At 32.4% G+C, this 16,666-nt stretch overlaps 1 protein-coding gene across 3 annotated transcripts in view; it reads left to right on the top strand.

Moving 5' to 3' along the window:
* Positions 1–16,666, top strand: part of KCNH7 (potassium voltage-gated channel subfamily H member 7) — a 390,226-nt gene that overhangs the window by 333,567 nt on the left and 39,993 nt on the right. For all 3 annotated transcript variants that reach the window (XM_032479579.1, XM_032479578.1, XM_032479577.1), the window contains 2 exons: positions 5,450–5,849; positions 12,902–13,101. In XM_032479579.1, the coding sequence (XP_032335470.1) occupies positions 5,450–5,849; positions 12,902–13,101 (600 nt within the window). The remainder of the gene's footprint in view (positions 1–5,449; positions 5,850–12,901; positions 13,102–16,666) is intronic.

The raw sequence follows: 16,666 nt of genomic DNA, 5'->3' as shown, positions 1-16,666 counted from the left end.
GGTTCCCCACCCTATCAGAACCAATACTACAAATATTTTATAAAGCGCCTTTCTACTGTTGTTAAATAAAAGTCATAGGTAATAGAACCTTCTTACACACATAATTTCACAAATGTAGCATATATTGCCCACCCTTAATATAAAGGAAAAATTTTTTAAGTGTTCATAATAAAATACCTAGTTGAATGTATACATGCTTCAGAAATGTCTAAATTAAAAGATATAATGAAGTTATCAGATGCTTATACCTAAGTGATAATGTGGAGGTCCATATTTAAATAGTAAATTCAATATTAATCTAAATATTGTTAGTTTTCCTTATATTTGCATTTTACTATAAGGGGTGAATATATATGTATGTGTGTGCTTATATATGTATATATGTGGGTACGTGCCTTTATACAGGTAGATATCTGTATATGCATATATTAACATTTAGATGCCTAGAAACACTGTGACTGTGAGAATTACCAATGCAGACTGACGTAGCTGTGCTGTATACATATAGTATACAAATACCACAAGACCTGTTGTCATTGAAAATGACTACTGGCAGTAACTGGGCATATCTTTATGTCATTAATATCTTCTTGATGTTAGTGCCATCAGACAGGCCAAGGAAAAGATTCTCAATTTCTTAATTTTTGCATCGTCAAACATCATGCCATCCACAGCAAATCACCTCAATATCATGGATGCAAAGGAACAATAGTATTGGTTCAGTCTCCAGAAAGTCAGCTTTTCATTATCTGCCGCCAATTTTTCCATATTTTGCTTCTCTGTGGCAAATTTTACTTTCAGAGATATTAGTGGTTAGAATTTAGAGCACTCTATTTAGTTACATGCTTCATTAAACTCTTTCTCCCCTGAAAATCAGTAGTATTCTTTTGATAAATTACTTGCTTTGTTGACCTTTCTCCTTTCACACTTCACTGTAATTTTTCATGAATTCTGAATGCAGGCAAGGCCTTTGAAACATAAGTAAATACTCTTTGACAGAAATAAGTTCTAATAGGAAAGAGGAGTTTCTGCCTCACCCTGATATGTTTGCTTCATTAGTCTGATAGATGAATCATGGAATGGGTAAAGAAAAGCTTAGCAGGCCTCTGTACAGAAACACTGATCTCCTTGTTAGCATTCTTTCTGAATCTGGTCTCTACAATGGTTGTCATTAGTTTGTTGAAAATGAATTTCTAAAATATTAGACGTACTCATGTTCAAATTAAAATAACAAAGAACATTTTGAAGATATGCATGCACTTATGTGTCTGCACATAAAGAAGCTGTGTCTCTCATTAGATGATTCCTGGGAATTAAGGCAGACGTTTCCATTGGCTTGTATTTGAGGCTGTTGGTCACTTCTCCAAAAATCTGTGGCATGACAAGTGAGAGATGCAGGATCCACAATGGAATAATTTTTGAACTAAGGAAATACAAGAGCATTCCATAAAATATTTTGTATTACGTGGACCACTTATTCATTATTTTTATGTGATCCACTGACTACAATTTGCTAAAGATGGTATGAGGGACAATTTTTGGTTAAATGTTTCTAGAATAAGTCAAATTCCAATGTTAAAAATATGATGCTCATAATTGTTTATTTACTGTAACATTCGCCTGCTGCTACTTAGAATCATTTGATGCCCAGTTTTCCATGTTGCTATGACTAAAGAGAGAAAGTGAGTTCAAACTGCAGCAAAATAGAATGTTAGTTATAAAACAAAATAAAAATTGAAGTCTCAACTGTAAGGGCTGTTAAATGTTGAAGGATGTGAAATCTTCTCTGAAAGCCAGTTGGTGGAGAAATTTGTGAGGTTTGGTATGAATAACGGAAGAATAAGTGAGGTGACCCCCCAGGCTTTATACACACTCAAAATACAGCTCTTTGTACTAGCGAGTGTGTCTTTAGAAATATTGAAATAGTGTGGCCCAAGCCAAACAAAAGACTAGAAACTAGCTTCAATATTACTGAGTTTTATCGGGTAATTTATTGAATGATGTATACAAGTACCAGAGCTCGGAGGGACATAGAAATGAAATAAAGCAAAACATGAGTGTGGAGTTATGAAATTTACTACTCACTAAGTGTTCCCTTTTCCCCACTTGTACCCAAATTATTACTAGACAGACAGGACAGAATGATGGATTAAGCAGAAAATTTCAATGATGATTTTTCCTAGCAACCCTGTAGGCAAAACCAAAGATCACATACTTATATTTCCTCATGTATAAAAGAATAATTCTATTCATTTACTATAGGCAGAGATTTTAAAGAGTAAACCTCTGAAGTAAAAGAATTTGAAACGTAAGATTTTTGAAAATTCTTACTAAAAAGAAAGTAGAATTATTTTTCAAAATTATTTTTTAAAAAATTCTTGGGCATAAGATTTTCTCTTATTGATGCTTTCTCAGCTTAACTGTAGCCAAATCTATTCTTAAGTAGAGTGGTTTAATACTGACAAGAAATCACTTATTATAATTTCAGTTCTTCAAAAAGAATTCCACTTACATTAAGAGAGATATTTGCCTGCTATTATGAAATGTCTTCTAAAAAGAATCCACATAATTTTCTTGAATCTGGATCTAGTGTCTAGCATATTTACAAAACTGTGGTTGTTTAGAATATATATTTTTAATGTAAAGTTTAGTTTAAAAAGTCATACTTAATATAGGAAACTAACTTTTACCTCAATATAAAAAATTAGATACACTGAGATAACTGCACATTCTGAAAATATTTTATTCAGCCAAATTCTGATGGTAACACAATTATATTGTAAGGTAGCTGTTGGTTCCATTTTTCAACTTGCAGATAATACAAAGATAGTCTATTGAACTAAACAATGAGGACTAATAATCAACAGATCAGAAAGAGGAGATTGATCATTTTTTAGTCTACTCTTTCTGAGATTTTGATGCAGTCACTTCTCTCTATAGTGTAACCTGGGGCAAAACACCTTAACTTTTTACAGAGATATTTTAAAAGGAAGAAGAGAGTTATTGCAATCTAAAGTGTCATCTACAAGATGTGCTATACACAACTGTAGCTAAGGAAGAATGCCCAGGCATATTAGCAGCATCTTGATAACCATAGAAATAAAGCCAAATCATTTGTTACATTGTCAAACTAGCATATATAGTTATGCTTGGGTACATGTTACAGAATCACAAGAGCAAAGCTTTGACTGTTGAAGTCAATATTCACTCATCCTTATGATGCAACTGAAAGGTAAAATGACTGCTTAATAATCTCTCCTCTCTCTCCTTCCCTCTCTCTCACTGTCCCTCTCTGTCTGCAGTTATTTTGTGTAAATAATATCATCTGGTTTGAGACTTCTTTGCATACCTTACTTCTTAAGCTTTCTTGGTCCAGAGAGAAATGTCACTTGTTTGTTATTATATGTTATATGTTTTATCTTCCTAGAGAACTTACTGTCATCTAGGTTTTAACTCATTTTGACATAATTCTAAAAGAAACACCAGAGGTTTCTTTGGGGGGAGGGCAGAAAGGAGAGAAGTGGCATACACAGCAGATTTGATTCCTTTTCTTTTTATGTCATCATTTTTGCTCTACCGCATAACACATAACTGCTAAGCTGAAACATTGAGAATACAAATGGTGGAAAGTTGACTTTTCTCCCAAGGTACGACCTCATACTCACTTAAACTCACTATTTATTCACTGAAGAGATATAATTTTAAATTTGTGATTGAAAAAAAAAACAGTTTCCCGTATTGTACCCTGAAAAATAAATAACTCAGCATTGGAAACAGAGAAGATTCACCTCTCCATCTAGCCCCAAGTGAGCAAAGATCATAATCCAGTTGTGATAAGCACATCTCAACTACACAAGCTCCTCTCATCTCTAGAGGATTCCAACGCTAACTGAAAAGAATCCAGGGGTGATTGAGGGATCTTCCCTCCCCTTGTGCCCACTCTGGCACAGGGAAAAAAAACTATAATACTTATAAAATTTTATTGAAAGGCTTTCTTGACATTTAGAGCTTTTTTGCCACCAAGTCAATATGAAGGTACAGGATGACAGTTATACCACGTGCTATTTCTTTCATGAAAATATAAGTGTTCTTAACGCAGATAGATGTACTTTGCAAAATAAACACCAACAATGAACACATAAAATGATGCAATAATTGATTGGTAAACACCATGTAACTATGGAATAATTATATGCCCTGTGAATTATATAGTACTTATACTTGAGATTGTTTAAGAAACCTAAGAAATGAACTTGTAATTTGTACTCATCAGATTTCAAATCCAAACAACCAGTTAAGTATCCTGTTATTAAATAGAAGTGTCTTATCATTAGATACCTGGGCAGTAATAATCATGCAATTAGTTACACATGGCACACTCCAAAGCAAAATACATAATATCATTGGGGTATCGAGAATCATTTTCTCAATTCAACACATTTAGGAAGGAAAAAATGATTTAAATATAGTACCTAATGTATGCACACAGTCATCCAATAAATTTCCCAGTTACCTGCTTGACTGGCTCCTTCTCATTATTCAAATCCTCCTAAATTCTAATGTCAGCTCCTCAGCAAGACTCTTTGGCCTTTTTTTTTTTTCTAAAGTGTCCCCATCTGACCCAGGTCCCCGAAAACTATCATATCACTCTGCTTATTATCATTGTCACACTTTTCACTCTCTGAGATGATCTTAAATGATGCTTATTTGAAAAATATCTGAGGGATAAATTAAGAGTTTGGGATTAACATATATACACTACTATATACAAAATAGACAAACAAGGTCCTACTGTATAGTACAGGGAACTATATTCAGTATCTTGCAGTAATCTATAATGGGAAAGAATCTGAAAAAAAAATGTATATATATATATATATATATATGACTGAATCACTTTGCTGTACACCTGAAACTAACACAACGTTTAAATTAACTATACTTCAATAAAAAATGGTTTTAAATCTATTTCTACCAATAAGCAGCAGGCCTTATTTTTCTTCATAAAAGAATACACTGTCTAGTGAATAAATGTCTCTTTTTATTATAAAAATGACCACATCAGTTTGTTCAACACTATAATCCCAGTGTGCGGTACTTGCTAGGCACACCAGTAACACAATGGAATGTTTGTCGGTTAGTGAATGATTTACTAAGTATCCATTATGTGCCAGGCACTTGGTTAGAGTGTAAAACTAAGCAGATAGAGTCTGTCCCATAAGTCTTACATGCCAAGACACTGAATTAATGTACTACACACTTTCAATGTATTTTTCAAGGCAGGTGTAAAAAAATTTTTAAAAACCTAACCTTAATACTTAATTCAAATATACAGTTATCTTCAGGGCTACCATATTGTTTTAACCTGTTTCTACTTAGCTTGCTTCCACAGGAACATATGTTGGATTGTTGGCCAACAGTTTCTGACCATGGACATTTATTTCCACAGACAACAACATTAATTGGTCTTTTGAAGACAGCTCGACTCCTTCGTCTTGTGAGAGTAGCCCGGAAACTTGATCGATACTCAGAATATGGGGCTGCTGTTCTAATGCTCTTAATGTGCATATTTGCCCTGATTGCTCACTGGCTGGCTTGCATTTGGTATGCGATTGGGAATGTAGAGAGGCCCTACCTGACTGACAAAATCGGATGGTTGGATTCCTTAGGACAACAAATTGGGAAACGTTACAATGACAGTGACTCAAGTTCTGGACCATCCATTAAAGACAAATACGTCACAGCACTCTATTTTACCTTCAGCAGTTTAACCAGTGTAGGATTCGGGAACGTGTCTCCTAACACCAATTCGGAGAAAATCTTTTCAATTTGTGTCATGTTGATTGGCTGTAAGTAGATTTCTCTTTTGTTATCTATTAGGATAAAATATCACAAAATTGATACCTCTAGAACATTTAGAATTAGATAAAGAAGAAATTATAGAAAATTGTAGAGATAATGAGATTAAATATATGTGTATTATATTCCATCAAATCTATTTCTCTCAGTGAAGCGGAAACACTAATACTCTTTCATGATGTCAGGAAACCATGACCATAAAACTGGAGTGGCATGGGTCTTGGGATTCAGGAATTGAAACTTACAGTTCATTTTTACTGATGTAAAAATGTGTCTATAATTTATTACTGGTGGTCATTTTCTATTTCAAGCTGAGGCCAGATTAGAATGAGAAAGATTAGTTTACATTACATTACTAGGTTTTATATATATGTATATATATATATAGAGAGAGAGATATCACCTTCTTAATTATAATGTAAATCAATGTTTCATATATATGTACATATACACATACATACATATATATATTTTTTCTCCTGCCATTGCCTAAAAATTCCTTTCTCTCTGACATTATGCCAGGGCCTAAGTGACTGCCCTTTACCCTATAATGAGGTAATGAGATGAGCATCAGTTATAAAGGAATATTCTTTGGGATAAGAAAAAATTCTGTGTTAACTAAAAATATTTTAATATTAATATTTTTTAAAATCACACTGTGGAACCACCACAGATAACCTTCCTGATTCCCAGCAGCAGTTGACAAAAGCATGATGGATTTTTAAAGTTTAAAAAAAAGCATCCTTCTTAGATTGCATACAAATTTGAAAATAGATCCAGAGAGTTGATTTTTAAATGTTAACTTATTGACTAATAAAATGTGCTTAGATAACCTTTACTTACGAAACTTAAATAGATTCACCCAGTTTATTGTTCACTGTATTTAAAATTTACTTTATATACATATATATATATATCAGTGTTTTTATTTTAATAAGATTATATAGGCAAATAACTTTATGTTTAAATAACTCTTAAGATATTCTGCAAATTTAGGCTAAGTCTTGGCACAGACACAAAAGTAGCACTGCACCCACAAGGAAATGGAAAGTGGGACCCACTCAAAAAAATACAAAAATTCTTTCCGGAGAGACTGATCTCTCAGAGCAAACACACTCTCAACCACTCTGGGATTCTAACTGCTAGTAAATACTTTATAGTAGTTATCAGTTTTAGTAGCATTGGTAACAAACAAAGAAGAGGAAACAAGATTTGTTTTAATTATTTATACACCTGTATATTTATCTACACACTCTTTTTATAGTGTGCAAAACAGAAATAGACTTACAGACATAGAAAACAATCTTTAACAAAGGGGGAAATGGGAGTAGGGTGGGTGAGGTGGGAAAAATTAGGAGTTTGGGATTAACATATACACACTATTATATATAAAAGAGATAAACATCAAGGACCTAGTATATAGCACAGGGAACTATATTCAATATCTTTTAATAACCTATAATGTAAAAGAATCTGAAAAAGAATAGATGTATATAACTGAATCTCTTCGCTATACAGCTGAAACTAGCATTGTAAATTAAATATACTTCAATCTAAACAACGGTTAAAAAAAAAAAGACAGAACCTGCATCTTGAAACTTAGAATTTGCAAGAAAGAATTTTCTAAATGTGCTGAAGTTTAACTTATTCACCACTTACGAATCCTTACCACTTGTGAAGATTAAGTGAAATACATAATATTGTTTATATCAATTATTTTAAATTGAAGAAAACTCAGTTCTTTACTTGCTCTGTACCCAATCTCTACGTCTTAAATCAGGGGATTATTGGCAGTTTCTACTTTTTCTTCCTTCCTGTCTTCCTTCCTTCCTTCCCTCCTGTCTTCCTGCCTTCTTTTTGAAATGTGGCACTAGCCTGTTTCTGTTGATTCTTCGGGAAGAATACCTGTTTCCTGCAGATGAGTTTTATCTCTTAAGAAAAGAGAAAATACTCTAAATAATTGAGTAGAGTAAGATACATCCACATTCCGTATAATATCTCTTATTTGAATAATAGTCTTGATTCTACAAAACTTAATCAAAATGGGATTATGTAAAGCTTAGCATCACACAGGAAAAAGTTTATAAATGTTCCTGGAGAATTCTGTCAAGAGCTATTATGCCATAAATAAAGAAAAAAGGTAAAATAAGACTCAAAACTTAGCAATAGTAAGAATGGCCTGAAATTTGCTTAGCCGTTTGATGTATGTGTATATTTACACATGATATTTCCATTTAGATCCAATTGTATTAGAAAATGATTTGGTTTTCTGTATTTTGTTATATAAATGAGTGGCTTGATTTGAACCTAAAAATAAAATACAGTATTCAAAATATAATGTAAAATACTACATATATACTCATCCCAGCCAAAGTCTATACAGTCTAGTTATCAGGCTGAATGCTCTCATTATCCTTAAGCTTCTTTAAATCCAATCTTAATTCTAAAATAAAAATTTGAAGCCAAGTTATAAAAAAAAAAAGTACTCTATCGTCCCTCTTATAGCAAGATAATTCAAAGCAACTAAAAATTAAACATTAAAAGCTATCATCTAGTTAAATGCAAATAACTCAAAAATGTATAGATACATTTTAAAAGCTCCTACTTGCAAGGACAATCACCAGTCGTACTGCTGAATGTGTACAGGGAAGGGTAACCAGAGAATTCATTTTTAAAATATACACCATTCAAGATGAAAAATAAAGAAAAATTTAAGCAGCCATTAAGTAAATTTGAATATAAGTTATGCTCATATATTTATAGTTATTTCTTCTAATATATAACATAAGATTATATCTTTATTCAAATATTATATATAAAACACACACATTTAATTTAAAAAACACATAAACCAGTAAATAAATGCAACTGTATATCATGATTTGTATATCTAACCTGCCTAACAAACATTTTGAGAGAATTTCTTGTTTTTACAGCGTGTAAAGAAAAGTTACTGGAAACAGGAATTGACTAAAGATATAAAATACTTGAACAATACTATCAATTAACTTGATATATTTGGCAATTATAAAATACTGGCAAAATGCACATCCTTTTCTCATGTACATGGAACATTGACCAAGACAGATCAAATACCATCCTACAAAACAAGTCATCAAGATAGATCCTATTCTGGACCAAAAAGAAACCTCAACCAATTTAAAAGTACTAAATCATACAAGATACAGAGTATTTCTCTGATTACAAGAGAAACTAGAAATTATTTTAAAAAAATAGAAAGTTCACAATATTACACTTGCAAATAACCCATGGTTCAAAGAAAGAATCACATGGAAAATTAGAAAAAAAATTTTTAACTGAATGAAAATAAAAATGAAATATTAAAGTTTATAAGAGAGAGCTAAAACAGTGAGAAACTTACAGCTTAAATACTGTGGTTATTAAAAAGGACGAAGGTCTAAAAAATCAAAGATCTAAGCTTCTATCTTCAGAAGCTAGTAAAAGACAAGGAAATTAAACCTAATATAAGTAGAATAAATAATAGAAAATAAGAGGTAAATTAATAAAATAGAAAACATATAAACAATAGAGAAAATTAATGGGAGTATGTTCTGGCTTTTTGAAAGATCGAGAAAAAACTGATAAACCTCCAACTAGGCTGAAGAGAGAGAAAAAAGATATGTTACCAATATCCAATATGAAAGAAAAGCTATTATTACCAATTCTAAAGATGTTGAAAGGACAATGAAATAATAGGAATTTATAATGATAAATATGACAATTTAGCAGTAATGAACAAATTCTTTGACTGATACAGATTGCCAAAACTGAAACAAACAAAAGAATAATTCTGACCCACAAAATAAAAATTGATAAATTAGATTTCACCAAAATTAGTAAACTACAACTTTTCAAAGGACACTGCTAAGTAAAGGAACATGCAAATGATCAGCTAGAATATATTCTCAATACTGAGATCTCAAAAAGGACTTGTATCCAGAATATATCAAGAATTCTTACAACTCCATAATAAGAAGGCAATTCAATTTAAAAGTGAACAAAATATTTAAACAGGCATTTCATGAAAGATATATGAATGGCCAATAAACACATGAAAATATGTTATTAGTCATCAGGGAGATATAGTTAAAACTCTAATGAGGTATTATACAGTACTACAGTGGTTAAAACAAGGCAATACTCAGTGCTGGAAAGGTTGTAGAACAACCGAGCTTCTCAGATATTGCTGATGGGAATGTAAAATGACACCAACTTTGGGAAATAATTTGGCAGTTTCGTACAAAGTTAAACATACCATACAGTTTAGTAATTCCATTCCTAGATACTTCAAAAGGAAATGAACATATATGCGCACACAAAGACTTGTACATAGCAGTTTTATTCATAATAGTAAAAAAACTATAAACAGTGAGAGTTCATCAACAGAAGAGAGAAATGAACTGTGGAAGAGCCACGGGATGCAAATCTACTCATCGATTAAAAACAGAACAAATTACTGATACATATGCATCAGATTTTTAATTTCAGAAACAATGTACTAGCAAAAGAAGTCAGAAACAAATAAATATGTACATTGTGATTCCATTTACATGAATTTCTAGGAAATACAAACTAGTCTGTGAAGACATAAAAGAGCTCAGTAGTTGTCTAGGGTCAACCTAGAAATGAGTGGGCAGGCTGCCAAGGGACACAGGAATTTTTTGGAATAAGGAAAACGTTCTATGTCTTGATTATGCTTACAGGGCTGTATACAATTTGTCAAAACTGAGCTATATGCTTAAAATAGATTCATTTTACTACATGTAAATTACACATCAATAAAATTTATTTTTTTTTAAGTTTGTATAATAAGTAGAAAAGCAAGTGTATTTGTTCTATCAGCCAGTTTCAGCTATTACCCAGTGACCACTAAATTCATTAGTTCGGTGAGAATATCAGATTTGGAGTGTGGTGTGCTGAAATTTTTAATTAAACCTGTTACATTTTTATAATACTTAAACCTAAAGCAAACCATTTTGATGAAGGAAGAATTTTCTATTAAGGAAAGCTAAACAAAATATTGAGTTGAGGAAAGAAATGCTTAGATAGTCTGCCAACTTGCTTTTGATTCTTATTTTATACCAGTTGCTGGGCATTAAATAATGTATACAGAATATAATCATTTTGTACATCTCTCTTGCTTACAGCCTTTAGCTCCACTTGCTTCCTAAAAAACTAGGAAAAAATTCATGCCTTCATTATAATTTAAAAAGCCATCAGCATAGAATTTCCTTAGAGAAATATACGCTATTCATGTATTCAACTATTCTTATCATCTAGATTTTGCCACCTTGTCAATGAGTGGAAATACCTGTTTATGATCCAAGCTAATGTTCGGTTCATTTTTATGGCAATATAGAGACAAAGCCACAGTATTTATTAAAAATAAAACAAGAATGTTTTCCCTGACTCTTCTTCCCATAATTATGTGGTTTAAGTAAAATAACCAGCATTGATTATGTGCCTTCTGATTAAATCAAGTGAACTTAATCTGTACTAACTAAACTGTTTTCCTGAGAATATAAGTACTTTGGACACATAACAGTAGGCATAAATATTTCTAACACTACAGTTAGGCAGGGTAAAATATATTTTTCACATGAATCTCCTTGGATCATAGGAATCAGTTTCAGGTAAGTATTGCTAACTCTCTTTTTAGTCAACTATTCATTTATTCAAATTAGGCTTGAGTCTTATGTCTGTAGAAGACACAAGCTAAACAGCATGTCTGCCTTAATGAGAACTACTGTCTTTCACAAATCCCAGTTCAGCCTCCCTATAGGTCTCCCCAATTTTCATCCCTTTAAATAGATGAAAATAAAGCCATCCCTTTCTCTGGGACATTTTCTTATTGAGACATCTGTGGACCATGCTAACCAAGAGACAAAGATAAGATGGAAAAGAAAGCAAATGACTGACCAAGAAAATAAAATCACTTTAAAACAGACTAAATTTGGCCAAAATTTACTTTAAAAATAAGTAGTTTATAGAGATAATTATTTGTAAAATATGTTGGTGGAAAAAATGTGTTGGTTGAATTTAGTTGAAACAAGTACTTCGAGGTGTTTTATTTTTTCCTTCCTGCTTAATGTATTGCAGTTCCAGTGTCTTAAACATGTGTTACTTCCTCTTTTAAGTTTCTGACATACACCCAAAGGTCAAGATATACCATGTATCATAATGTGACTTTCTGTACAGAATATAGCATTTTTTTAGGATTATTAGAAACTGAATACAAATATAATAAGAAAGAGAAGATGCTTAAAAAGCTTACATTGAATCATAAATATTTATCCCAGGACCATTAAAAAGGTCATTCCAACCCAGTATTGAATATTAGTTTTTTTCTTCCTAGAGATGAAAAAACAGAGGTATTCTATTTTTCTCTACAAAAACAAAACTATATTCTCATATTTTAAGCTAGAGATATTTGTTTCTCATGTAGAAATTAAATGAATTTTAATAGATTAAAAGTTATATGCAGATAAACACACTAAGGAAACTATGAGTTTCTCAAAATTTCTCATTCCTTAGCAAATCCAAAATATTCAAAATAATTTTAAACTTTATAGTAGATTTTTTAATATTACAAGGTTAGATTTAAGTCTGAGATAGAGATGCCACAATTTTAAAATTAACATTTTAACTTCACTTCCAGAAAACAGATTTGTAGTAACCTCATGACATACCTTCTTATTACATTACCAACAAAATGTTTATTCTAGATGCATTTTGTCTCTAGACAATGCTCTGGGTTGGTTACAGGTTGATATCATAAACAATCTGAGTTTTTACTTTAATTTCAAATTGATGGTGAATTTGGACATTTTTCCTTCTCCAGATTTATCATCAAAATTATAAATTTTACAACAGTGTTAACTTCTTTACTCCCCATGAAGCATTAGTAAATCCTCACAGATGGATTGAGAGAATAAAAAATCTACATACTTGAGATTCTGACAGGATATAACATGCCCAAGTGCAGCCTTTCCCCTATAACTTTGTTTTTTATCCTATCCAGCATTAATGTATGCAAGCATTTTTGGGAACGTATCTGCGATTATCCAAAGGCTATACTCGGGAACTGCCAGGTACCACATGCAGATGCTGCGAGTAAAAGAGTTCATTCGTTTTCACCAAATCCCCAACCCTCTGAGACAACGGCTTGAAGAATACTTCCAGCACGCCTGGACTTACACCAATGGCATTGACATGAACATGGTATGTATTTCTGTTTTCCAAAACTGGAGCCCCTCAGGCATTATAGCTACAGCCAAAATGGAAAAATCCAGTCTCACCAGCTTTGAACCCCTTGCTTTTGTTTTCCTCTCTCGGATGTTTATTTTCTCCCCTGGAGATAGTCTCTCATTCTCAATTCATGGCATTGCATGGTGCTATATCTAGTTATACTGTGTGGCAAAGGCATTATAACATGATGCAAACTGATACAACTGTTTGTAGCAGAGCTCCCACTTCTGGTGAGAGAGAGCTTTGCTAAATTGGGACTTGGTTTTCACTACATGGCCTAGCTGCTAGCACCCACAAAAGTAGGTGGAGCCATGTGGATTAAGATTTTACAAGTAAATAATAGCTTTAATGCCCCCAACAAAAATATTTTTAAAAATAGGACATTTTGAGGATCTGTGGGAGAGGTTAAGGAGCTTAAGTATATCATAAATATTTTATGATAGGAAGTTTCATGTTTCTGTTAAACAGGACAATATATTTTAATCAATTAACTATGTGCCCTTTTACTGTACCTGGTATAATGCATCTTTCCTTTCAAGGGGGAACTATGGATTCCTTCATAACTCTTAATTCAATTCAACATCCACAGTCACTTTTCTTAACTCTTCCCTCCTCTATCAGTGCTCAAGAACCAATATGACTAATAATAGTAATGTGGTTCAAAGAGCTCTTTTTATTATTAGGAGAATTTCTTCACATCCTTTTGACCTAGCTATTTGGCTGTAGAGATTGATTACTTAAAAAATAAATTATGTGATAAATACAAATTCTATTGCATATCATAGACCTATTTTTAAAAGATTAAAATTATGGTACCCTCCCATCTAGTTACTCCTCCATTGGGCAAGGATCCTGTTTCTAAGAATTCTTTAAAAAATAAAATCATTCACTTTAAATGACATAAAAACCATAATATAGTTTTTCCAAAGGTGAACCATTGGTTGCTATTTAGATTGATATTTTGTATCTGACCAGTAATATCCTAACAAGAAAGCAAAGATTCAAAATTAGCAGTCAAGATGCAGAAAGCTTTGCAAATATTGCTCAGTTTGGAAGATGTATTTATACATAAGTTTATCGTAGCTGTGCATGATTTATTTGGCTAAGGAGTAAGAGCATGCCATTATAAAAATTTTAATTTGTAGAGCTAATCAATCAGCACATTTCATACAAAACCATAACTGAATTCCATTAGTTACTTCTAATGATCTCAAAGTTACTTGTGCAAATTCATTTGATAAATTTATCTAACCAAGGTAACACTTTAATCTCACAAGAAAGTACCTGCAAATTGGTCACTTTTACATATTTCCATCCACATTATTGTTTAATGAAGATATCAGCATTCAGAAATTATTGGGGATTCTCTAATGCGGGGCTGGCTGAAGCAGTGTCAAGAATTTTTAATCTAAACACTTGTCACTCAATTTCGTTGTTCCGTACTGCCAGATTATTTCAATAACAGTAGTAAAACAATTATTTATTGTCCTTCCCCTCTCCATATAACTCTAGTTTTGTGACCATTTTTTTGTGTAAAGTCTATTTTGTGACAACTATTTACTTTTCATTGTTTGACTCTATTACCTATGAATATGGTTTATATACCACTTGCCTATTTACAATGTACTTATGAAAGATTTATCTCTTTCCTGTCTGCTTCACACCTTAATACATGGAATCACAACACCCACCGGTAAGAACAGGAGGTATTTATATCCAATTTAATTCTCGTGTAAATTGTGGAGAACACCCTTGTTATCTGTCAGGTTTAGAGCTTGTTAAATGATTTCCAGTGTTAGTTCTGATCTTTTTTTGCATGATGTAGCAGAGGAAATATAAAGCAAGAAACTGGGGAAGACAACTTGGAAGAGGCCAAGTACAGAATAGAAATCCTTAACTTTAACAATGACTTGACCTCTAATAATATTTATATACAGTTTCCCCCTCCCCACAAAAAGTCACTTATCTGCCCCTTTCTCCACTCTGGTAAAGGTTATGGGTATACGGTTTGCATTAGATAATTGTCATAAAGAAAATGTCATTTTCTTTCATCCTCCTCTATTTTCATGATGTAGGTGCTTTTCTTTCCTCTTCATCTGCATGCCTGTATCACATGATCCTGGAGTGTGTGAGCTCTAAACCATGTGCCACTGAGTCTTGCATGTGGTTTTGAGAGCTTGACTTTGCACGAACTTCTTGTTTGTACACAGTGTCTACATTTCTCATCTTGTGACTGCAATGTGAGTAAAAACTCAAAAGTGCAAGACAACTCTGAAAACTCAGCAAACGAAAGGTGCTTGCTAATTAAGCACAATATGCAAAACAAAGTTGATTAGACCAAAGCAACTGTTCTCTTAGACTACGGAGAGGTTAAAAAAAAAATCTAAGTGGATTTTTTTTACCTCCCACACCACATTGTTAAAATCCCTGTGTCTTGTTAGTTTATTGTTAATTTAATTATAATTTAATAACAATTTAAAGTGATTTAAATTTATGTATTGTGATACATAAGAGTACATCACACTGTTGTATTTTGCATCAGCATTCCACGTTATTTCATTTAAGTATAACTTTAAATATAATTTTTCATGAAACATTTCAGGTCATTTTTGCTGTTCAATCATGTCTAAATGAAGTACAAGATATTCAGTCACACTCTCTAAAATTGTTTTTAATAACCCAAAATATTTGATTCCTTAGAGATCACAAAACAACAGAAAGAGCTGACCTAAAGCATGTAGCCATATTCCTTATTCCCTGCCTCCTTTTGCTTTTTGTGAAACTGCTATTGCAAGAATGTTCCAGAACCAAAAACATTCAATACTTATGGGCTTCGTTTCAATTGAACCAAATGGGTCAGACTGCAAAAGGAAAGGGTCAGGATAATGAAGCTAGTGGAAGAGGATGTTCTTTGGCATATAATGTCAGGCTTATGAATTGTAAAAATTATCTCAAAAATGTCCGTAGGTTAAGTCCAGAAAATCTTTTCCTTCTACTCACAGAAATTTAACTAATTAGGAAGAAGACAGTATTTTATCAGGATAAGACTGAAGGCATCTCAGTGAATTTCCCCAAATCAAAGCTGTCTTCTAACCTTTCAAACATAATCTAACATTGATTTAAGTTACAACATTGCCAAAAACTGAAAATCACCTTCCATGTCATTGTAGAATCGAGTTTCCTTGCATCACACAAAAGAACATGTCTTGAATGAATAAGGTCACCAATGGTCTATACATCATTCTGGGTGGAGAGAAATAAATCACTTATGACAGCAACCACTCCATAATTTAAAATTATATTTGCATGGAAGAAAAGCCTTTATAAGCATTTAATGGAGAAATTTATTCCTTACCTAAAAATGCCCCCTAGTCATGTCTGAATAATGGAAAAAAAGTATGGAATCGGAATTCAGAAGACCCAAGTGCTAGCTCTAAATATGCCACTAATCTTGAACAAGTCACTTAACCTCTCTGCAATTTCATTAGACATGTCATTTTCAAATATTTTTAAAGCTCCCAAATTGCACTTGCTAAAT

The sequence above is a fragment of the Camelus ferus genome, chromosome 5 (assembly GCF_009834535.1).
Source record: "Camelus ferus isolate YT-003-E chromosome 5, BCGSAC_Cfer_1.0, whole genome shotgun sequence".
NCBI classification, from domain to species: Eukaryota; Metazoa; Chordata; class Mammalia; order Artiodactyla; family Camelidae; genus Camelus; species Camelus ferus.
The sequence above is the reverse complement of the archived record's forward strand: the minus strand, read 5'-3'. Positions and strand labels throughout refer to the sequence as shown.